The 22,542-nt window shown below is 64.1% G+C and overlaps 2 protein-coding genes across 2 annotated transcripts; both read right to left on the reverse strand.

The window, feature by feature from the left end:
• Window positions 1-544: 544 nt before the first annotated feature.
• SENP3 (SUMO specific peptidase 3) lies at window positions 545-16,199 on the reverse strand (the record flags this gene model as incomplete). Its single annotated transcript, XM_088533137.1, has 9 exons — window positions 16,127-16,199; window positions 14,804-15,025; window positions 11,353-11,464; window positions 8,542-8,689; window positions 6,375-6,422; window positions 6,217-6,294; window positions 3,239-3,376; window positions 722-805; window positions 545-595 (listed from the first exon to the last, which is right to left on the reverse strand). Coding segments are annotated over exons 1-9 (954 nt in total), but the record flags the coding sequence as incomplete, so codon positions are not given.
• An 833-nt stretch (window positions 16,200-17,032) lies between these two features.
• Window positions 17,033-19,766, reverse strand: LOC148592911 (thialysine N-epsilon-acetyltransferase-like; the record flags this gene model as incomplete). The annotated part of the gene is made up of 3 exons (XM_088533139.1): window positions 17,033-17,218; window positions 18,628-18,668; window positions 19,697-19,766. Coding segments are annotated over 3 exons (297 nt in total), but the record flags the coding sequence as incomplete, so codon positions are not given.
• Between the last annotated feature and the right edge of the window lie 2,776 nt (window positions 19,767-22,542).

The following is a 22,542-nucleotide window of genomic DNA, read 5'->3' on the forward strand; positions in this document are numbered from 1 at the left end:
GCCTGGGCCCCTCTGTTCCCCCTACTTCCCCCCCCTTCCTACTTGCAGCACTGGGGGGCAATTAATTAGCGTGGGGGGGCAATTAGCACCATATGGGGGTAATTAGTGCGAGAGGGGGGCAATTAGGGGGGATTTGGGGGGCCCGGACGCCTGGGCCCCTCGGTGTCCCCTGCTTCCCCCCCCCTTCCTACTTGCAGTACTGGGGGGCAATTAACGTGGAGGGGGGTAATTAGTGCAAGAGGGGGGTAATTAGTGCGAGAGGGGGGTAATTAGGGGCCATTTGGGGGGGTTAATGAGATGCAGGGGGGCTAATGAGGAGGGGGAGGGGCTAACGAGGAGGGGGAGGGGCTAATAAAGCAGGGGGCGGTCCTGGGTGCTGGGGCCCCGCCTACCTGCAGTAACTGCAGTAATGAGAGGGGTTAATGAGATGCAAGGGGAGATTAATGGGATGTGGGAGGGGCTAATGAGGAGGGGGAGGGGCTAATGAGGAGGGGGAGGGGCTAATAAAGCAGGGGGCGGTCCCAGGCGCTCTGGCCCCGCCTACCTGCAGCACGAAGGCGCCGCAGTCGCTGTCGTTGTTCTGCCGGGCCACGTTCTGGGGGGAAAACCACCCAAAATAGGGCGAATTACCCCCAAAACGGGGCACAGGAGCCCCAAGCGGGGCGGATCACCCCAAAATGGCCCCAAAGGGGAGGAAATTGCCCCAAAAGGGGGTTCCCACCATCTTGAAGGCGCCTTTCCAGCCCTCGCGGAACTCGGGGCGCTCCTTGCGCTCGGCCTCGGCCTGCAGGTAGCGGCAGATGTGCTGCAAAAGGGGGCGGGGTTTGGGGTGAGGGGGCGTGGCCTGCGAGAGGCCACGCCCCCTTTGGTTAAGCCACACACCCCCCTTGTTCTTAGTCACGGGGGGCACCTCCCCCTTTGTTAGGACGTGGCCCCTTTAAGGTGAGGGGGAGTTGGGCGGGGCTTGTCTGGAGTCCGAGCAGGTGACGCCCCATAGACTCCGCCCACCCCAGACCCCGCCCCCCCCAGAGGCCCCGCCTACCCCCATTGACCCCACCCACCACTAACTCCACGCCCTTGTGTCCCCCACCCACCCCAGGCCCCACCCACCTTGGGTCCCATAGGCTCCACCCCTCACAGACTCCCAGAGGCCCCGCCTACCCTATAGACCCCGCCCCTTGTGTCTCCACCCACCCTATAGGCCCCACCCCCTCATGGCTCCGCCCACCTTGGGGCAGCAGCGGTTGAGCGAATCGAAATAGGTGACGCCCCATCGACCCCGCCCACCCTATAGGCCCCGCCCCTCGTGTCCCCCTATAGACCCCGCCCACCCTATAGACCCCCCCCACCCATAAGCTCCGCCCACCTTGGGGCAGCAGCGGTTGAGCGTGAGCTGCGAGTCAAAGTAGGTGACGCCCCATTGACCCCGCCCACCCTATAGACCCCACCCCCTAAAATCCCTGCCCACCCTATAGACCCCGCCCCCTCGTGGCTCCGCCCCCTCGTGGCTCCGCCCACCTTGGGGCAGCGGCGGTTGAGCGTGCGCTGCGAGTCGAAGTAGGTGACGCCCCATTGACTGCACTCACTCCATAGGCTCCACCCACCCTATAGACCCCGCCCCTCGTGGCTCCGCCCCTCGTGGCTCCGCCCACCCCATAGGCCCCGCCCACCTTGGGGCAGCGGCGGTTGAGCGTGCGCTGCGAGTCGAAGTAGGCGACGTCCCCATTGACCCCGCCCACCCTATTGACCCCGCCCCCTCGTGTCCCCACCCACCCCATAGGCTCCGCCCACCCCCTCGTGGCTCCACCCACCTTGGGGCAGCGGCGGTTGAGCGTGCGCTGCAAGTCGAAGCAGGTACGCCCCATTGACCCCGCCCACCCTATAGCCCCGCCCACCCCTCGTGGCCCCGCCCACCTTGGGGCAGCGGCGGTTGAGCGTTGCGCTGCGAGTCGAAGTAGGTGACGCCCCATTGACCCCGCCCACCCTATAGACCCCGCCCCCTAATGTCCCCACCCACCCTATAGACCCCGCTCCTCGTGGCTCCGCCCACCCTATAGACCCCGCCCCTCGTGTCCCCACCCTATAGACCCCGCCCACCCTATAGACCCCGCCCACCCCATAAGCTCCGCCCACCTTGGGGCAGCAGCGGTTGAGCGTGCGCTGCGAGTCGAAGTAGGTGATGCCCCATTGACCCCGCCCACCCTATAGACCCCGCCCCCTCGTGTCCTCACCCTCCCCATAGACCCCGCTCCTCGTGGCTCCGCCCACCGTATAGACCCCACCCCTCGTGTCCCCACCCTATAGACCCCGCCCACCCTATAGACCCCGCCCCTCGTGTCTCTGCCCCCTCGTGTCTCCGCCCCCTCGTGGCTCCGCCCACCTTGGGGCAGCGGCGGTTGAGCGTGCACTGCGAGTCGAAGTAGGTGACGCCCCATTGACCCCGCCCACCCTATAAACCCCACCCCCTAATGTCCCCGCCCACCCTATAGACCCCGCCCCTCGTGTCCCCACCCACCCCATAGACCCCGCCCCTCGTGGCTCCGCCCACCCCATAGGCCCCGCCCACCTTGGGGCAGCGGCGGTTGAGCGTGCGCTGCGAGTCGAAGTAGGTGACGCCCCATTGACCCCGCCCACCCTATAGACCCCGCCCCTCGTGGCTCCGCCCCCCTCGTGGCTCCGCCCACCCCATAGGCCCCGCCCACCTTGGGGGCAGCAGCGGTTGAGCATGCGCTGCGAGTCGAAGTAGGTGACGTCCCCATTGACTGCACCCACTCCATAGGCTCCACCCACCCTATAGACCCCGCCCCTTGTAGCTCCTCCCCCACAGACCCCGCCCCCTCGTGGCTCCGCCCACCCCATAGGCCCCACCCACCTTGGGGCAGCGGCGGTTGAGCGTGCGCTGCGAGTCGAAGTAGGTGACGTCCCATTGACTGCACCCACTCCATAGGCTCCACCCACCCTATAGACCCCGCCCACCCCATAGGCCCCGCCCACCTTGGGGCAGCGGCGGTTGAGCGTGCGCTGCGAGTCGAAGTAGGTGACGTCCCATTGACTGCACCCACTCCATAGGCTCCACCCACCCTATAGACCCCGCCCACCCCATAGGCCCCGCCCACCTTGGGGCAGCGGCGGTTGAGCGTGCGCTGCGAGTCGAAGTAGGTGACGTCCCATTGACTGCACCCACTCCATAGGCTCCACCCACCCTATAGACCCCGCCCACCCCATAGGCCCCGCCCACCTTGGGGCAGCGGCGGTTGAGCGTGCGCTGCGAGTCGAAGTAGGTGATTCGGCGCCGCGCGACGTCCACGGCCACGAGGGACCAGTGCACCTCGAGGTGGATGGGGATGAGCAGCAGCTCCTTGCCGAAGATGTCCACCTGGAACAGCCCAAAACGGGGCGTTTCCACCCAAAACGGGGCCCGGAACGGGGCTGTGTGCCCCAAAGGGAGATATCCACCCAAAACGGCCCAAACGGGGCGTTTCCACCCAAAACGGGGCCCGGAACGGGGCTGCGTGCCCCAAAGGGAGATATCCACCTAAAACGGCCGAAACGGGGTGTTTGCACCCAAAACGGGGCCCGGAACGGGGCTGTTGACCCCACAGAGAGATATCCACCCAAAATGGCCCAAAACGGGGCATTTCTACCCAAAACGGGGCCTGAAATGGGGCTGTTGACCCCACAGAGAGATATCCACCTAAAACGGCCGAAACGGGGCGTTTCCACCCAAAACGGGGCCCGAAATGGGGCTGTTGACCCCACAGAGAGATATCCACCTAAAACGGCCGAAACGGGGCGTTTCCACCCAAAACGGGGCCCGGAATGGGGCTGTTGACCCCACAGAGAGATATCCACCCAAAACGGCCAAAAACGGGGTGTTTCCACCCAAAACGGGGCCCGGAACGGGGCTGTTGACCCCACAGAGAGATATCCACCCAAAACGGCCCAAAACGGGGCGTTTCCACCCAAAACAGGGCCTGAAACGGGGCTGCGTGCCCCAAAGGGAGATATCCACCTAAAACAGCCGAAACAGGGTATTTCCACCCAAAACGGGGCCCGGAATGGGGCTGTTGACCCCACAGAGAGATATCCACCCAAAACGGCCAAAACGGGGTGTTTCCACCTAAAACGGGGCCGGAAATGGGGCTGTGTGCCGCAAAGGGAGATATCCACCTAAAACGGCCGAAAATGGTGCTTTTCCACCCAAAACAGGCCCCAGAATGGGGCTGTGTGCCCCAAAGGGAGATATCCACCCGAAACGGCCCAAAACGGGGCGTTTCCACCCAAAACGGGGCCTGAAATGGGGCTGTGTGCTCCAAAGGGAGATATCCACCCAAAACAGCCCAAAACGGGGCGTTTCCACCCAAAATGGGGCCCGGAATGGGGCTGTGTGCCCTAAAGGGAGATATCCACCTAAAACAGCCAAAAACGGGGCGTTTCCACCCAAAACAGGGCCTGAAACGGGGCTGCGTGCCCCAAAGGGAGATATCCACCTAAAGCGGCCAAAAAAGGGGTGTTTCCACCCAAAACGGGGCCCGGAAATTGGGGCTGTTGACCCCAAAGGGAGATATCCACCCAAAACAGGGCGTTTTCACCCAAAACAGGGCCCAAAACGGGGCTGTGGACCCCCAAAAGAGATATCTACCTAAAACAGCCAAAAATGGGTGTTTCCACCCAAAACGGGGCCCAAAAAGGGGCTGCGTGCCCCAAAGGAAGATATCCACCCAAAATGAGCCAAAACGATGCATTTCCGCCCAAAACAGGACCCGGAGACAGCCCAAAACAGGGCATTTCCACCCAAAATGGGACCCAAAAATGGGGCTGTGTACCCCAAGGGAATATGGTCACCTAAAATAGCCAAAAACGGCACATTTCCACCCAAAACGGGACCCAAAAGGGGCCTGGGTGGCCCCAAAAAAGTAAATTGTCTGGAATGGCCCCAAAACCAGCCCTTTGTGACCCAAAATGGGGCCCTGCGGGTTCCCAAATGGCCCCACGAGCCCCAAGATGGCCACGCCCCCACTGCTGGCCACACCCCTGTAGCCCCAGGCTCCGCCCCTTCCACCAGCTCCTCCCACCTCCCTACCCCTCCCTCCAGCCCCCAAGGCCCCGCCCACCCGAGGCTCCTCCCCAGGCCCCTCCCACCCCCTACTCCTCCCTCCAGCCCCTCCCACCTCACTCCCCCCCCCAGCAGCCCCTTCCCTCTCTACCGGCCCCTCCCTCACAATGCCCCGCCCCATCAGACCCCGCCCCATCAGACCCGCCCCCAGGCCCCGCCCACCTCCTACTCTTCCCTCCAGCCCCTCCCACCTCACTCCCCCCCACCTCCCAGCAGCCCCTTCCCTCTATACCAACCCCCCCACGATGCCCCACCCCATCAGACCCCGCCCCCACGCCCCCAGGCCACGCCCGCCCCGAGGCTCCTCCCCCAAGCCCCTCCCACCCCCTGCTCCTCCCTCCAGCCCCTCCCACCTCACTCTCCCCCCCCTTCCCTCTCTACTGGCCCCTCCCTCACAATGCCCCGCCCTGGCAGGCCACGCCCCCAGATGCCACGCCCCCTCCCTCCTGCTCCCTCCAGCCCCTCCCACCTCACTCCCCCCCCCAGCCCCCTTCCCTCTCTACGGCCCCTCCCTCACGATGCCCCGCCCCAGCAGGCCCCTCCCATATGCCCCGCCCCCTCAGATGCCCCGCCCCACGCCCCTCCCACCCCCTCCTCCTCCCCCCAGCAGCCCCTTCCCTCTCTACTGGCCCCTCCCTCATGATAGCCCCGCCCTGACAGGCCCCGCCCCCCCTAGGCCCCGCCCCCAGGCCCCTCCCACTCCCTCCAGCCCCTCCCACCTCCCTCTCCTCCTCCCTCCCCAGCAGCTCCTTCCCTCTCTACCGGCCCCTCCCTCACATTGCCCCGCCCCATCAGGCCCCTCCCACGAGGCTCCGCCCCCCCCAGGCCCCTCCTCCTCCCTCCAGCCCCTCCCATCTCACTCCCTCCCCCAGCAGCCCCTTCCCTCTCTACCAGCCCCTCCCTCACGATGCCCCGCCCTGGCACGCCCCTCCCCCGAGGCCCCGCCCCCGGGCCCCTCCCACCTCCTACTCCTCCCTCCAGCCCCTCCCACCTCACTCTCTTCCCCCTTCCCTTTATACCAGCCCCTCCCTCACGATGCCCCGCCCCATCAGACCCCGCCCCCCCGAGGCCCCGCCCCCTCGCCGAGGCCCCGCCCTCACGTTCTTGGTCCAGCGCTGCACGCCCTCGTAGCCCCGCGTGCGCAGCTTGTCGTAGAAGAAGCTGTTGAAGAAGTGCACCTGGGGGGGGGTCAGGGGGGGCCCCGGCGGCCGGGGGGGTGTCTGGTGTCCCCCCCCCCCCGCCCCCCCCCGCCCCTCACCTTGTCCGGCACCGTGTCCATCACCAGGTCCCCGTACATGTTCATCACCTGGGGGGGGGGACAGGGTGAGACCCCCCCCCCCGGGACACCCCATTGTCCCCCCAGGACCCCCCCAGGTCCCCCCCATTGTCCCCCCAGGACCCCCCCAGGTCCCCCCATTGCTCCCAGGTCCCCCCCAGGACCCCCCAGAACCCCATGTCCCCCCATGTCCCCATGTCCCCCAATGTCCCCATGTCCCCATGTCCCCCATGTCCCCCCCATGTCCCCATGTCCCCCCACCTGGTTGTTGAGCCAGTTGGGCCCATAGAGGGTCTGCAGGTCGTCCATGGTCCCCCCATGTCCCCCATGTCCCCAATGTCCCCAATGTCCCCAATGTCCCCCATGTCCCCAATGTCCCCCCATGTCCCCATGTCCCCCCATGTCCCCCATGTCCCCATGTCCCCCCATGTCCCCCCATGTCCCCAATGTCCCCCATGTCCCCATGTCCCCAATGTCCCCATGTCCCCCCATGTCCCCCAATGTCCCCCATGTCCCCATGTCCCCAATGTCCCCAATGTCCCCCCATGTCCCCCAATGTCCCCATGTCCCCCATGTCCCCATGTCCCCAATGTCCCCCCATGTCCCCCATGTCCCCCCCATGTCCCCATGTCCCCATGTCCCCACCTGGTCGTTGAGCCAGTTGGGCCCGTAGAGGGTCTGCAGGTCGTCCATGGTCCCCCCATGTCCCCCATGTCCCCAATGTCCCCCCATGTCCCCATGTCCCCATGTCCCCCATGTCCCCCCCATGTCCCCCATGTCCCCCCCATGTCCCCATGTCCCCCCCATGTCCGCATGTCCCCATGTCCCCCCATGTCCCCCATGTTCCCATGTCCCCCATGTCCCCAATGTCCCCAATGTCCCCCATGTCCCCCCCATGTCCCCCATGTCCCCAATGTCCCCCATGTCCCCCCCATGTCCCCATGTCCCCCATGTCCCCCCATGTCCCCCATGTCCCCCATGTCCCCATGTCCCCCCCATGTCCCCCATGTCCCCAATGTCCCCAATGTCCCCCCATGTCCCCAATGTCCCCCATGTCCCCATGTCCCCATGTCCCCATGTCCCCCATGTCCCCCTTGTCCCCCATGTCCCCAATGTCCCCCCATGTCCCCCATGTCCCCAATGTCCCCCATGTCCCCATGTCCCCCATGTTCCCATGTCCCCATGTCCCCCATGTCCCCCCATGTCCCCACCTGGTCGTTGAGCCAGTTGGGCCCATAGAGGGTCTGCAGGTCGTCCATGGTCCCCCTTGTCCCCATGTCCCCCATGTCCCCCCATGTCCCCAATGTCCCCCATGTCCCCAATGTCCCCATGTCCCCCCCATGTCCCCATGTCCCCATGTCCCGCCATGTCCCCATGTCCCCCATGTCCCCAATGTCCCCCCCATGTCCCCAATGTCCCCCCATGTCCCCATGTCCCCACCTGGTCATTGAGCCAGTTGGGCCCATAGAGGGTCTGCAGGTCGTCCATGGTCCCCCCATGTCCCCATGTCCCCCATGTCCCCATGTCCCCATGTCCCCAATGTCCCCCATGTCCCCATGTCCCCCCCATGTCCCCGCATGACCCCATGTCCCCAATGTCCCCCATGTCCCCACCTGGTCGTTGAGCCAGTTGGGCCCATAGAGGGTCTGCAGGTCGTCCATGGTCCCCCCATGTCCCCATGTCCCCAATGTCCCCAATGTCCCCCATGTCCCCATGTCCCCATATCCCCCCATGTCCCCCATGTCCCCATGTCCCCCATGTCCCCAATGTCCCCACCTGGTCGTTGAGCCAGTTGGGCCCATAGAGGGTCTGCAGGTCGTCCATGGTCCCCCCATGTCCCCATGTCCCCCATGTCCCCCCCATGTCCCCCATGTCCCCATGTCCCCATGTCCCCCCATGTCCCCCATGTCCCCCATGTCCCCCCCATGTCCCCCATGTCCCCCATGTCCCCAATGTCCCCCCATGTCCCCCCACCTGGTCGTTGAGCCAGTTGGGCCCGTAGAGGGTCTGCAGGTCGTCCATGGTCCCCCTTGTCCCCCATGTCCCCCATGTCCCCCATGTCCCCCATGTCCCCAATGTCCCCATGTCCCCCATGTCCCCCATGTCCCCCATGTCCCCAATGTCCCCCCATGTCCCCCCATGTCCCCACCTGGTCGTTGAGCCAGTTGGGCCCGTACAGGGTCTGCAGGTCGTCCATGGTCAGGACGTGGCGCTTGTAGGTGACGCGGAAGCCGCGGAGCAGCGCGGGGCCGGGGGCGCGCTGGTACGACTGGAGCAGCTGCTGTACGGAGCAGCGCCTGCGGGGCGGGAAAACCGGGAAACGCTGCGGAAAACCGCTCCGGGGGCGCCGGGAACGGCCGGAGCGGCCCCGGAAACCCCCGGAACGAGCCCAAAAACAGCCAGAATGGACCCAGAAACACCCAGAACGGGCCTGAAAACACCCAGAATGGCCCCAGAAACCCACAGAGTGAGCCCAAAAACACCCAGAATGGCCCCGAAATCACCGAGAACAGCCCCGAAACCCCCCAGAATGACCCAAAAAGCACCCAAAACGGCCCCAAAAACCCCCAGAATGAGCCCAAAAACCCCCAGATCAGCCCGGAAAACGCCCTGAATGGTCCCAAAAACATCCAGAAGGAGCCCAAAAACCCCCAGAATGAGCCTCAAAACACCCAGAAAGGGCCCGAAAACTCCCAGAATGAACCCAAAAACACCCGGAATGGCCCTGGGAATGGGGAGAGTGGCCCTGGAAACCCCCAGAATGAGCCCAAAACACCCAGAATGAGCCCAAAACACCCAGATCGGGCCTGAAAACACCCAGAATGGCCCCAAAAAATCCAGAAGGAGCCCCAAAACCCCCAGAACGAGCCCAAAAACCCCCAGAATGAGCCCAAAAGCCCCTGAAGCCGCTGGTACGACTGGAGCAGCTGCTGCACGGAGCAGCGTCTGCGGGGCGGGAAAACCGGGAAACGCTGCGGAAAACCGCTCCGGGGGCGCCGGGAACGGCCAGAGCGGCCCCGGAAACCCCCGGAATGAGCCCAAAAACAGCCAGAACGGACCCGAAAACACCCAGAATGGACCTGGGAACGGCCAGAGCGGCCCCGGAAACCCCCGGAACGACCCCAAAAACACCCGGAACGGACCCGAAAACACCCAGAATGGGCCTGGAAACCCCCGGAGTGAGCCCAAAAACACCCAGAATGGCTCCGAAAACACCCAGAAAGACCCAAAAAGCACCCAAAACAGCCCTGAAAACCCCCAGAATGAGCCCAAAAACCCCCAGAGTGAGCCCAAAAACACCCAGAATGGCCCCCAAATCACCGAGAACAGCCCCGAAACCCCCCAGAATGACCCAAAAAGCACCCAAAACGGCCCCAAAAACCCCCAGAATGAGCCCAAAAACCCCCAGATCAGCCCGGAAAACGCCCTGAATGGTCCCAAAAACATCCAGAAGGAGCCCAAAAACCCCCAGAATGAGCCCCAAAACACCCAGAAAGGGCCCGAAAACTCCCAGAATGAACCCAAAAACACCCGGAACGGACCCGAAAACACCCAGAATGGACCTGGGAACGGGGAGAGCGGCCCCGGAAACCCCCGGAAGGAGCCTGAAAACACCCGGAATGAGCCCAAAAACCCCCAGAATGGACCCAGAAACACCCAGAACGGGCCTGGAAACCCCCAGAGTGAGCCCAAAAGCACCCAAAATGGCCCCGAAAACACCCAGAATGACCCAAAAATACCCAGAATGGCCCCGGGAACAGGGAGAGTGGCCCCAAAAAAGCCCAGAATGAGCCCAAAAGCAGCCAGAATGGCCTCAAAAACTCCAGAACGAGCCCCAAAAACCCCGAGATCAGCCCCGAAAATGCCCTGAATGGCCCCAAAAACATACAGAATGAGTCCAAAACCCCCTAGAATGAGCCCAAAAAACACCTAGAACGGGCCTGAAAACACCCAGAGTGAGCCCAAAAGCACCCAGAATCGCCCCATAATCACCCAGAATGGCCCCGTAATCACCCAGAATGACCCAAAAAGCACCCAAAACAGCCCCCAAAACCCCCAGAATGAGCCCAAAAACCTCCAGATCAGCCCCGAAAACGCCCTGAATGGCCCCAAAAACATCCAGAACGAGCCCAAAAACCCCCAGAATGAGCCCAAAAGCACCGGAAATGGGCCTGGAAACACCCAGAACAGGCCTGGAAACACACAGGATGGGCCCGAAAACACCCGAAATGAGCCCAAAAACCCCCAGAATTGGCCTGAAACCACCAGAGTGAGCCCAAAAACACCCAGATCACCCCCAAAAACCCCCGAATGAGCCCCAAAACACCCAGAAGGGACCCGGAAACCCGCAGAATGAGCCCAAAAAGACCCAGAACGGGCCTGGAAACACCCAGAAAGGCCCTTAAAACCCCCAGATTGAGCCCCAAAACACCCGGAATGGGCCCAAAAACACCTGGAACGGCCCCGAAAACCCCCAGAACAGGTCCAAAAATACCCAGAATGGGCCCAAAAACACCCAGAATGGCCCTGAAAACACCCAGAACGGCCCCGAAAACCCCCAGAATTGGCCCAAAAACACCCAGAACAGGCCCGGAAACCACCAGAATGAGCCCAAAAACCCCCAGAATGGGCCCAAAAACACCCAGAACAGGCACAAAAAAACCCCGAACGGCCCCGGGAACAGCCGGAACCCCCAAAACCTGCGGAAATGACCCCAAATGGCCCCAAACTGTCCCCAAATCCCCTAAGAACCCCCAAACGGGAACGCGTTCACTCTGGTCCCTACTGACGAGCCGCTCCCCTTGGTGCCTACCAAGGTCTCAATGGCCCTGGTCCCTCCCAAGAGGCCGTTCACTCTGGGCCCTACTGAAAACCCGTTCGCCCTGGTCCCCAGCAACAGGCCGTTCACCCTGGTCCCTAATGACAGCCCGTTCACCCTGGTCCCTACTGAGGGCCCCACCTCTGCGGGGTGCTGAACTCCTGCTGGAAAATGTCCTCCAGCTTCTTGACCACCTCGTCGGCGCTCACGGGGATGAGGCTGCCGTAGCACTGCAGGAACTCGTCCAGGATGCCTGCGGGGAGGCCGTTCACTCTGGGCCCTACTGATGGCCCCTCAGCCCCCCCCGGCTCCCCTAGTGCCCGCTGCAGGTTTGGCCTCTGGTTCCTACTAGCGGCGTTCACTCTGGGCCCTACTGATGGCCCCTCAGCACCCCCCCGGCTCCCCTAGCGCCCGCTGCAGGTTTGGCCTCTGGTTCCTACTAGCGGCGTTCACTCTGGGCCCTACTGATGGCCCCTTAGCCCCCCCGGCTCCCCTAGCGCCCGCTGCAGGTTTGGCCTCTGGTTCCTACTAGCGGCGTTCACTCTGGGCCCTACTGATGGCCCCTCAGCCCCCCCGGCTCCCCTAGTGCCCGCTGCAGGTTTGGCCTCTGGTTCCTACTAGCGGTGTTCACTCTGGTGCCTACTGAGGGCGTGTTTACCCTACGGGGCGTCTAGGGAGGGACTTTACTGGGAGTCTATTAGGAGTGTTCACTCTGGTGCCTACTGAGGGCGTTTACCCTACGGGGGATCTAGGGAGGGACTTTAGTGGGAGTCTATTAGGAGTGTTCACTCTGGTGCCTACTGAGGGCGTGTTTACCCTGCGGGGGGTCTAGGGAGGGACTTTACTGGGAGTCTATTAGGAGTGTTCACTCTGGTGCCTACTGAGGGCGTGTTTACCCTGCGGGGGGTCTAGGGAGGGACTTTACTGGGAGTCTATTAGGAGTGTTCACTCTGGTGCCTACTGAGGACGTGTTTACCCTGCGGGGGGTCTAGGGAGGGACTACACTGGGAGTCTATTAGGAGTGTTCACTCTGGTGCCTACTGAGGGCGTGTTTACCCTGCGGGGAGTCTAGGGAGGGACTACACTGGGAGTCTATTAGGAGTGTTCACTCTGGTGCCTACCGAGGGCGTGTTTACCCTGCGGGGGGTCTAGGGAGGGACTACACTGGGAGTCTATTAGGAGTGTTCACTCTGGTGCCTACTGAGGGCGTGTTTACCCTGCGGGGGGTCTAGGGAGGGACTACACTGGGAGTCTATTAGGAGTGTTCACTCTGGTGCCTACTGAGGGTGTGTTTACCCTGTGGGGGGTCTAGGGAGGGACTTTAGTGGGAGTCTATTAGGAGTGTTCACTCTGGTGCCTACTGAGGGCGCGTTTACCCTGCGGGGGGTCTAGGGAGGGACTTTAGTGGGAGTCTATTAGGAGTGTTCACTCTGGTGCCTACTGAGGGCGTGTTTACCCTGCGGGGGGTCTAGGGAGGGACTTTACTGGGAGTCTATTAGGAGTGTTCACTCTGGTGCCTACTGACCGCTTGTTCACTCTAGAACCTACCGAAGGCCCTCACTTGGGTCTCCACTGGGAGTGTTCACCCTGGTCCCTACTAAGGGCCTGTTCAGACCAGAATAGTCCAAACTGAGGGCCTGTTCACTCTGGCACCTAATGATGGTCTGTTCACTCTGGCACCTAATGATAATCTGTTCATCCTGGTGACTACCAAAGATCTGTTCACTCTGGTCCCTATCAACAGCCTGCTCCCCTTAATACCTCTTGCTGTGCTGTTCACTCTGGTGCCTACTGAGACCCCGTTCATCCTGGCACCTAAGGACAACCCGTTCACCTGGGTGCCTACTGAGGCCCCATTCACCCTGGTCCCTACTGAGGTCCTGTTCACCCTAGCACCTAATGACAACCTGTTCACCCTGGTCCCTACTGAGGTCCTGTTCACCCTGGCACCTAATGACAACCCGTTCACGCTGGTCCCTACTGAGGCCCCGTTCACCCTGGTCCCTACTGAGGTCCTGTTCACCCTGGTCCCTACTGGGGCCCCGTTCATCCTGGCACCTAATGACAACCCGTTCACCCTGGTCCCTACTGAGGCACTGTTCATCCTGGCATCTAATAACAACCCGTTCACGCTGGTCCCTACTAATGCACTGTTCACCCTGGTCCCTACTGAGGCCCTGTTCACCCTGGCACCTAATGACAACCCGTTCACCCTGGTCCCTACTGAGGCCCTGTTCATCTTGGCACTTAATGACAACCCGTTCACCCTGGTCCCTACTGAGGTCTTGTTCATCCTGGCACTTAATGACAACCCGTTCACCCTGGTCCCTACTGAGGCCCCATTCACCCTGGTCCCTACTGAGGCCCCGTTCACCCTGGTCCCTACTGAGGTCTTGTTCATCCTGGCACTTAATGACAACCCGTTCACCCTGGTCCCTACTGAGGCCCCGTTCACGCTGGTCCCTACTGAGGCCCCGTTCACCCTGGTCCCTACTGAGGTCTTGTTCACCCTGGCACCTAATGACAACCTGTTCACCCTGGTCCCTACTGAGGCCCCGTTCACGCTGGTCCCTACTGAGGCCCCGTTCACCCTGGTCCCTACTGAGGTCTTGTTCACCCTGGCACCTAATGACAACCTGTTCACCCTGGTCCCTACTGGGGCCCCGTTCATCCTGGCATCTAATAACAACCCGTTCACCCTGGTCCCTACTAATGCACTGTTCACCCTGGTCCCTACTGAGGCCCTGTTCATCTTGGCACCTAATGACAACCCGTTCACCCTGGTCCCTACTGAGGCTCCATTCACCCTGGTCCCTACTGAGGCCCTGTTCACCCTGGCACCTAAGGACAACCCGTTCACCCTGGTCCCTACTGAGGCCCTGTTCACCCTGGTCCCTGCTGAGGCCCCGTTCACTCTGGTCCCTACTGAGGTCTTGTTCACCCTGGCACCTAATGACAACCTGTTCACCCTGGTCCCTACTGAGGCCCTGTTCACCCTGGTCCCTGCTGAGGCCCCGTTCACTCTGGTCCCTACTGAGGTCTTGTTCACCCTGGCACCTAATGACAACCTGTTCACCCTGGTCCCTACTGAGGCCCTGTTCACCCTAGCACCTAATGACAACCCGTTCACGCTGGTCCCTACTGAGGCACTGTTCATCCTGGCACCTAATGACAACCTGTTCACCCTGGTCCCTACTGAGGCCCCGTTCACGCTGGTCCCTACTGAGGCCCCGTTCACCCTGGTCCCTACTGAGGTCTTGTTCATCCTGGCACTTAATGACAACCTGTTCACCCTGGTCCCTACTGAGGCCCTGTTCACCCTGGCACCTAATGACAACCCGTTCACCCTGGTCCCTACTGAGGCCCCGTTCACCCTGGTCCCTACTGAGGCCCTGTTCATCTTGGCACCTAAGGACAACCCGTTCACCCTGGTCCCTACTGAGGCCCTGTTCACCCTGGCACCTAAGGACAACCCGTTCACCCTGCTCCCTACTGAGGCCCCGTTCACCCTGGTCCCTACTGAGGCCCTGTTCATCCTGGTGCCTAATGACAACCCGTTCACCCTGGTCCCTACCGCCGACCCCGCACTCACTCTGCACACAGGTCACGTGCTCGTCGCACAGGGGGCTCTGCTGGACGCCCCCCCGCGCAGGGGGAGGGGGCGGCTCGGGCCGGGCCCCGCCCCCGGCAGGGGCGGCGCCCTCGGTGGCCCCGCCCCCCACGCTGCACACGTTGCTGATGAGGATGCCGGGGGGGGCGGCGCCGGGGGGGCTGCCAGGCCCCGCCCCCACCCCGAAGCCGTTGGGGAGGGGCCCTGGGGGGGGGGGAAGGGAGGTCAGTGAGGGAGGGGGGAGCACCCGGACCCCCCCCCAACCCCTTGTGTGGGAGGAGCCAAAAGGGGGCGGGGCGGATAAGGGACCCAATGAGGGGGCAGCACCAAGAACCCCCCCAGCACCCCGTGGGGGGGCGGGCAAAAAGAGGCGGGGCCAACCGGTGGGACAAGGGGCGGGGCCAACCCGGGGTGGGGGGGGCAAGGGGGCGGGGTCAGCTCATTGTGTGCCCAAAAGGGGGCGTGGTCAATGCAGGGGGAGGGACTAAGGGGGCAGGGCCAAGCCCAGGGGTGGGGCCAAGGAGCAGGTCCTATGAGATGTGGGGACCAAGGGGGCGTGGCCGAATTTGGGTGACATGGGGCGTGGCCAAAGCGGGGCGTGGCAAAAGGGGGCGTGGCCAGCCCTCGCCCACCCACCCCCCATGGAGCGCAAGTGCCAGGGGGTGGGACCTATGAGGGGCGGGGTGCGATCAGGGGGCGGAGCCAACCCGCGGGAGGGGCCAAGGGGCGGGGTCTGTGTGGGGGCGTGGCCAGCGCGCCGGGGGCGGGTCCCAAGTGGGCGGGTCCCTCCCTCCCCCCGCCCCCCCCCCCGCACTCACCCGCCTCCAGGTCGAGCCCCAGCGCGGGGGGCGGGGCCAGCAGCAGCGGCGGCGGCGGCGCGGGCAGGGGGCGGGGCTCGGCGGCGGCCCCGCCCCCCCGGCGGCGCGCCAGCGCGAAGGGGGGCGGGAGGAGCGCGGCGGGGCCGGGGGGCGGGGCCGCGGCGGGCGGGGGGGCGTGGCGCGGCGCGGCCCCGCCCCCCCGCCGCCGCCGCCGCGCGGCCCCGCCCCACGCCAGGAGGCCGCCGCGGCCATAGAGCAGCAGGGCCAGAGCGGCCAGCGCGCGGCGGCGGCGGCGGCGGCGGGGGGGCGGGGCGCGGCGCGAGGGCGGCGCCGCCCCCTCCCGCGGCTCCGCCCCCTTCATCCGTGCGAACGGCCTGGGGAGGGGGGAGGGGATGGGTAACGGGAAGCAGAAAGGGGGGGGGGTTAACGGGGTCCCGTTAACGGGGGGGTCGGCGAAGGCCCCGCCCCGTCCCCGCCCCCCCCTCACCGCCCGCTGCGCGCGGCCTCGCTCCCGCTGCCGCCGCCGCCGCCTCCGCGCCGGCGCCGCCCGATGGCGTCATCGCCGCGCGCCGCCGCCGCCGCGCGCCGCCGCGTGCCGGGAGGGGCGGGGCGTGGGGGGGGGGGGCGTGACGTCGGCGGGGGCGGGGGCGGGGCGCGCGCGCGGGGCTCCGCCCACCCGCCCTCCCCGCCTGGGGGCTGCGCCTCTCCGCGCGTGACGTCACGCAGCCGCCGCGGGGGGTGACGGGATGCAACGAGGCGGCCGCCGCGGGGGGTGACGGGATGTAACGGGGCGGGCCGTGAGCTCGCTCCCCCCCCCCGCCCCGAAAAACCGCAGGGATTGACGGGATACAGCGCCCCCCCCCCCCCCGTTATATACCCTCCCCCATTTCCCAGTGCATTCTGGGATGCACTCCCCCCCCGTTTGTACCCCCAAAATGGCGCCGCGGAACTCAGAGGCGGATACGGTTTATTCAGAAGGGGGGGGGGGTGATGGCCGCTTCAGGGGGGATAATGGCGGCTTCAGGGGGGATAATGGCGGCTTCGGTGGGGGGGATAATGGCGGCTTCCGGGCAGCACCTTGGCGGCTTCCGCTGGGGGATCATGGCGGCCCCCAAGGAGGCACCATGGCGGCTCCCAGGGGGGGATCATGGCGGCTCCCGGGGGGGGTTACGGCGGCCGGGCGGGGTCATGGCGGCTCCCGGGGAGGGTTACGGTGGCCGGGCGGGGTCATGGCGGCTCCCGGGGGGGGGTTACGGCGGCCGGGCGGTGTCATGGCGGCTCCCGGGGGTGGGTACGGCGGCCGGGCGGGGTCATGGCGGCTCCCGGGGGGGGTTACGGCGGCCGGGCGGGGTCATGGCGGCTCCCGGGGGGGGGATACGGCGGCCGGGCGGGGTCATGGCGGCGCGCAGTCGCGCTCCCCCGCCAGCGCGGCCATGGCGGCGCGCGGCACGTGCCACACGACCCAGCCGTCGCGCGCCGTGACGTCATCGGCGCCCAGGCGGCGCAGCAGCCCCCCCGGCCCCCCCGGCCCCCCCGGCGCCAGCGCCCGCAGCTGGCGGCAGCCGCGGGACAGCGCCACCTGGGGGCGGGGCCACGGGGTCACCCGGGGGTCATGGGGGTCACCCGGGGGTCAGGGGGTCACCCGGGGGTCATCCAGGGGTCAGGGGGTCATCCGGGGGTCACAGGGGGGGCAGGGGGTCACCCAGGGGTCACCCGGGGGGCAGGGGGTCACAAGGCGGGCAGGGGGTCACCCGGGGGTCAGGGGTCACCCGGGGTCATCCGGAGGGCAGGGGGTCACCCGGGGGTCAGCGGGCCCTGGGGGTCACGGGGGGGGACACAGGGGGTCACGGGGGCACCCAGGGGTCATGGAGGGGCCGGGGGGGTCATGGAGGGGTCACCTGGAGGCGGGGGGGGGTTTGGAGGGGTCACTGGGGGGTCGTGGGGTCACCCAGGGGTCACGGGGGTCGTCCGAGGGTCACCCGGGGGTCGGGGGGTCATACAGGGGTCACAGGGGCACCCAGGGGTCATGGAGGGGCCGGGGGGGTCATGGAGGGGTCACCTGGAGGCGGGGGGTGGTTTGGAGGGGTCACTGGGGGGTCGTGGGGTCACCCGGGGGTCACGGGGGTCGTCCGAGGGTCACGGGGGTCACCCGGGGGTCGGGGGGTCATGGGGGGTCACGGGGGCACCCAGGGGTCATGGGGGGGCCGGAGGGGGTCAGGGAGGGGTCACCTGGGGGTCGTGGGGGTCACCCGGGGGTCACATGGGGGCACCCAGGGGTCACCTGGGGGTCATGGAGGGGTCAGGGGGGACACCCGGGGGCACCCAGGGGGCAGGGGGGTCATGGAAGGGTCACCTGGGGGGCAGGGGGGCACCCAGGGGTCATGGGAGGGCACCAAGGGGTCATGGAGGGGTCACCTGGGGGTCGTGGGGGTCACCCAGGGGTCACATGGGGGCACCCAGGGGGCAGGGGGGTCATGGAAGGGTCACCTGGGGGTCATGGAGGGGTCAGGGGGGTCACCCGGGGGACAGGGGGGTCATCCAGGGATAATGGAGGGGCCGGGGGGGGGGTCATGGAGGGGTCACATGGAGGTCGCGGGGGTCATGGAGGTCACCCAGAGGTCACATGGGAACACCCGGGGGGCGGGGGGGGTCATGGAAGGGTCACCTGGGGGTCATGGAGGGGTCAGGGGGTCACCTGGGGGACAGGGGGGTCATCTAGGGGTCACAGGAGGGTGGGGGGGGCGGCATCCAGGTCACCCAGGGGTCACATGGGGGCACCCAGGGGTCATGAGGGGTCATGGTGGGGTCAGGGGGTCACCTGGGGGACAGGGGGGTCACCCAGGGGTCACAGGGGGGGGCGGCATCCGGGTCACCCAGGGGTCACAGGGGGGCACCCAGGGGTCATGAGGGGTCATGGCGGGGTCAGGGGGCACCCAGGGGTGGGGGGCGGGGCCCAGGCGTCCGGGACCGCCCCTCCCCCCCCCTCACCTCGGCCGCCTTCTGCACCAGGGCCCGGCCGATGCCCCGCCCTGCGGGGGAGGGGCGGGGCTATAGGGTGGCTATAGGGTACGGGGGGCTATAGGGTGTCTATAGGGTATGGGGGGGCTATAGGGTGTCTATGGGGTACAGGGGGTCTATAGGGTGTCTATAGGGTACGGGGGGCTATAGGGTGTCCATAGGGTATGGGGGGCTATAGGGTGTCTATAGGGTACGGAGGAGGCTATAGAGTGTCCATAGGGTACGGGGGGGCTATAGGGTGTCTATGGGGTACGGGAGGGCTATAGGGTGGCTATAGGGTATGGGGGGCTATAGGGTGTCTATAGGGTACGGGGGGCTATAGGGTGTCCATAGGGTATGGGGGGGCTATAGGGTGTCCATAGGGTATGGGGGGCTATAGGGTGTCCATAGGGTACGGGGGGCTATAGGGTGTCTATAGGGTACGGGGGGCTATAGGGTGTCCATAAGGTATGGGGGGGCTATAGGGTGTCTATAGGGTACAGGGGGGCTATAGGGTGTCTATAGGGTACGGGGGGCTATAGGGTGGCTATAGGGTATGGGGGGGCTATAGGGTGTCTATAGGGTACGGGGGAGGCTATAGGGTGTCTATAGGGTATGGGGGTCTATAGGGTGTCTATAGGGTACGGGAGGCTATAGGGTGTCTATAGGGTACAGGGGGCTATAGGGTGTCCATAAGGTATGGGGGGCTATAGGGTGTCTATAGGGTACGGGAGGGCTATAGGGTGTCCATAGGGTACGGGGGGGCTATAGGGTGTCTATAGGGTACAGGGGGGCTATAAGGTGGCTATAGGGTACGGGCGGGGGGTCCGTGGGGTGTCTATAGGGCACCTATAGGGGGTCTATGGAGCTCCTCGGCGCACATCAGGGTCCCTATGGGGTCTCTATAGGGTCTCTATAGGGTCCCTATACATTATCTATAGGTACCACGGTGCGTGGGGCGCACGTAAAGCCCCTCGGTGAACAGCAGGGTCTCTATGGGGTCTCTATAGGGTGTCTATAGGGTCTCTATAGGGTCCCTCTATACGTTATCTATAGGTACCGCGGTGCGCGGGGCGCACGTAGAGCTCCTCCACAAACAGCAGGGTCTCTATGGGGTATCTATGGGGTATCTATGAGGTCTCTATAGGGTCCCTATAGGGTCCCTCTATACGTTATCTATAGGTACCGCGGTGCGCGGGGCGCACGTAGAGCTCCTCCGCGAACAGCAGGGTCCCTATGGGGTATCTATGGGGTCTCTATGGGGTCCCTATAGGGTATCTATAGGGTATCTATAGGGTTTCTCTATAGGTACCGCGGTGCGCGGGGCGCACGTAGAGCTCCTCCGTGAACAGCAGGGTCCCTATGGGGTATCTATGGGGTCTCTATGGGGTCCCTATAGGGTGTCTATAGGGTATCTATAGGGTTTCTCTATAGGTACCGCGGTGCGCGGGGCGCACGTAGAGCTCCTCCGCAAACAGCAGGGTCCCTATGGGGTATCTATGGGGTCTCTATGGGGTCCCTATAGGGTCCCTATAGGGTATCTATAGGGTCTCTCTATAGGTACCGCGGTGCGCGGGGCGCACGTAGAGCTCCTCCGCGAACAGCAGGGTCTCTATGGGTTCTCTATGGGATATCTATGGGGTCTCTATGGGGTCCCTATAGGGTGTCTATAGGGTATCTATAGGGTCCCTCTATAGGTACCGCGGTGCGCGGGGCGCACGTAGAGCTCCTCCGCAAACAGCAGGGTCCCTATGGGATATCTATGGGGTCTCTATGGGGTCCCTATAGGGTGTCTATAGGGTATCTATAGGGTTTCTCTATAGGTACCGCGGTGCGCGGGGCGCACGTAGAGCTCCTCCGCAAACAGCAGGGTCCCTATGGGGTATCTATGGGGTCTCTATGGGGTCCCTATAGGGTCCCTATAGGGTATCTATAGGGTCTCTCTATAGGTACCGCGGTGCGCGGGGCGCACGTAGAGCTCCTCCGCGAACAGCAGGGTCCCTATGGGGTATCTATGGGGTCTCTATGGGGTCCCTATAGGGTCCCTATAGGGTATCTATAGGGTCTCTCTATAGGTACCGCGGTGCGCCGGGCGCACGTAGAGCTCCTCCGCGAACAGCAGGGTCCCTATGGGGTATCTATGGGGTCTCTATGGGGTCCCTATAGGGTGTCTATAGGGTTCCTCTATACATTATCTATAGGTACCGCGGTGCGCGGGGCGCACGTAGAGCTCCTCCGCGAACAGCAGGGTCCCTATGGGGTATCTATGGGGTCTCTATGGGGTCCCTATAGGGTCCCTATAGGGTATCTATAGGGTCTCTCTATAGGTACCGCGGTGCGCGGGGCGCACGTAGAGCTCCTCCGCAAACAGCAGGGTCCCTATGGGGTCTCTATGGGGTATCTATGGGGTCCCTATAGGGTCCCTATAGGGTATCTATAGGGTCTCTCTATAGGTACCGCGGGGCGCGGGGCACACGTAGAGCTCCTCCGTGAACAGCAGGGTCCCTATGGGGTCTCTATGGGGTATCTATGGGGTCCCTATAGGGTCCCTATAGGGTATCTATAGGGTCTCTCTATAGGTACCGCGGTGCGCGGGGCGCACGTAGAGCTCCTCCGCGAACAGCAGGGTCTCTATGGGGTCTCTATGGGGTCCCTATAGGGTCCCTATAGGGTATCTATAGGGTCTCTCTATAGGTACCGCGGTGCGCGGGGCGCACGTAGAGCTCCTCCGCGAACAGCAGGGTCCCTATGGGGTATCTATGGGATATCTATGGGGTCCCTATGGGGTCTCTATAGGGTCCCTATACATTATCTATAGGTACCGCGGTGCGCGGGGCGCACGTAGAGCTCCTCCGCGAACAGCAGGGTCTCTATGGGGTATCTACGGGGTCTCTATGGGATATCTATGGGGTCCCTATAGGGTCCCTATAGGGTCCCTCTATACGTTATCTATAGGTACCGCGGTGCACGGGGCGCACGTAGAGCTCCTCCGCGAACAGCAGAGTCCCTATGGGATATCTATGGGGTCTCTATAGGGTGTCTATAGGGTCCCTATAGGGTGTCTATAGGGTATCTATACGGTCTCTCTATAGGTACCGCGGTGCGCGGGGCGCACGTAGAGCTCCTCCGCGAACAGCAGGGTCCCTATGGGGTATCTATGGGGTCTCTATGGGTCCCTATAGGGTCCCTATAGGGTATCTATAGGGTCTCTCTATAGGTACCCGCGGTGCGCGGGGCGCACGTAGAGCTCCTCCGTGAACAGCAGGGTCCCTATGGGGTATCTATGGGGTCCCTATAGGGTCCCTATAGGGTATCTATAGGGTCTCTCTATAGGTACCGCGGTGCGCGGGGCGCACGTAGAGCTCCTCCGCGAACGGCAGGGTCCCTATGGGGTATCTATGGGGTCTCTATAGGGTCTCTATAGGGTATCTATAGGGTCCGTCTATAGGTACCGCGGTGCGCGGGGCGCACGTAGAGCTCCTCCGCGAACAGCAGGGTCCCTATGGGGTATCTATGGGGTCTCTATGGGGTCCCTATAGGGTCTCTATAGGGTTCCTCTATACATTATCTATAGGTACCAGCGGTGCGCGGGGCGCACGTAGAGCTCCTCCGCGAACAGCAGGGTCCCTATGGGGTATCTATGGGGTCTCTATGGGGTCCCTATAGGGTCTCTATAGGGTTCCTCTATACGTTATCTATAGGTACCGCGGTGCGCGGGGCGCACGTAGAGCTCCTCCGCGAACGGCAGGGTCTCTATGGGGTCTCTATGGGGTGTCTATAGAGTGTCTATGGGGTCCCTATAGGGTGTCTATAGGGTGTCTATAGGGTCCCTCTATACATTATCTATAGGTACCGCGGTGCGCGGGGCGCACGTAGAGCTCCTCCGCAAACAGCACCCGCCCCGTC

The sequence above is a fragment of the Tinamus guttatus genome, unplaced genomic scaffold, assembly GCF_059628265.1.
Source record: "Tinamus guttatus ecotype Peru unplaced genomic scaffold, ASM5962826v1 Tinamus_guttatus_pri_ptg000481l, whole genome shotgun sequence".
Classification (NCBI taxonomy): Eukaryota; Metazoa; Chordata; class Aves; order Tinamiformes; family Tinamidae; genus Tinamus; species Tinamus guttatus.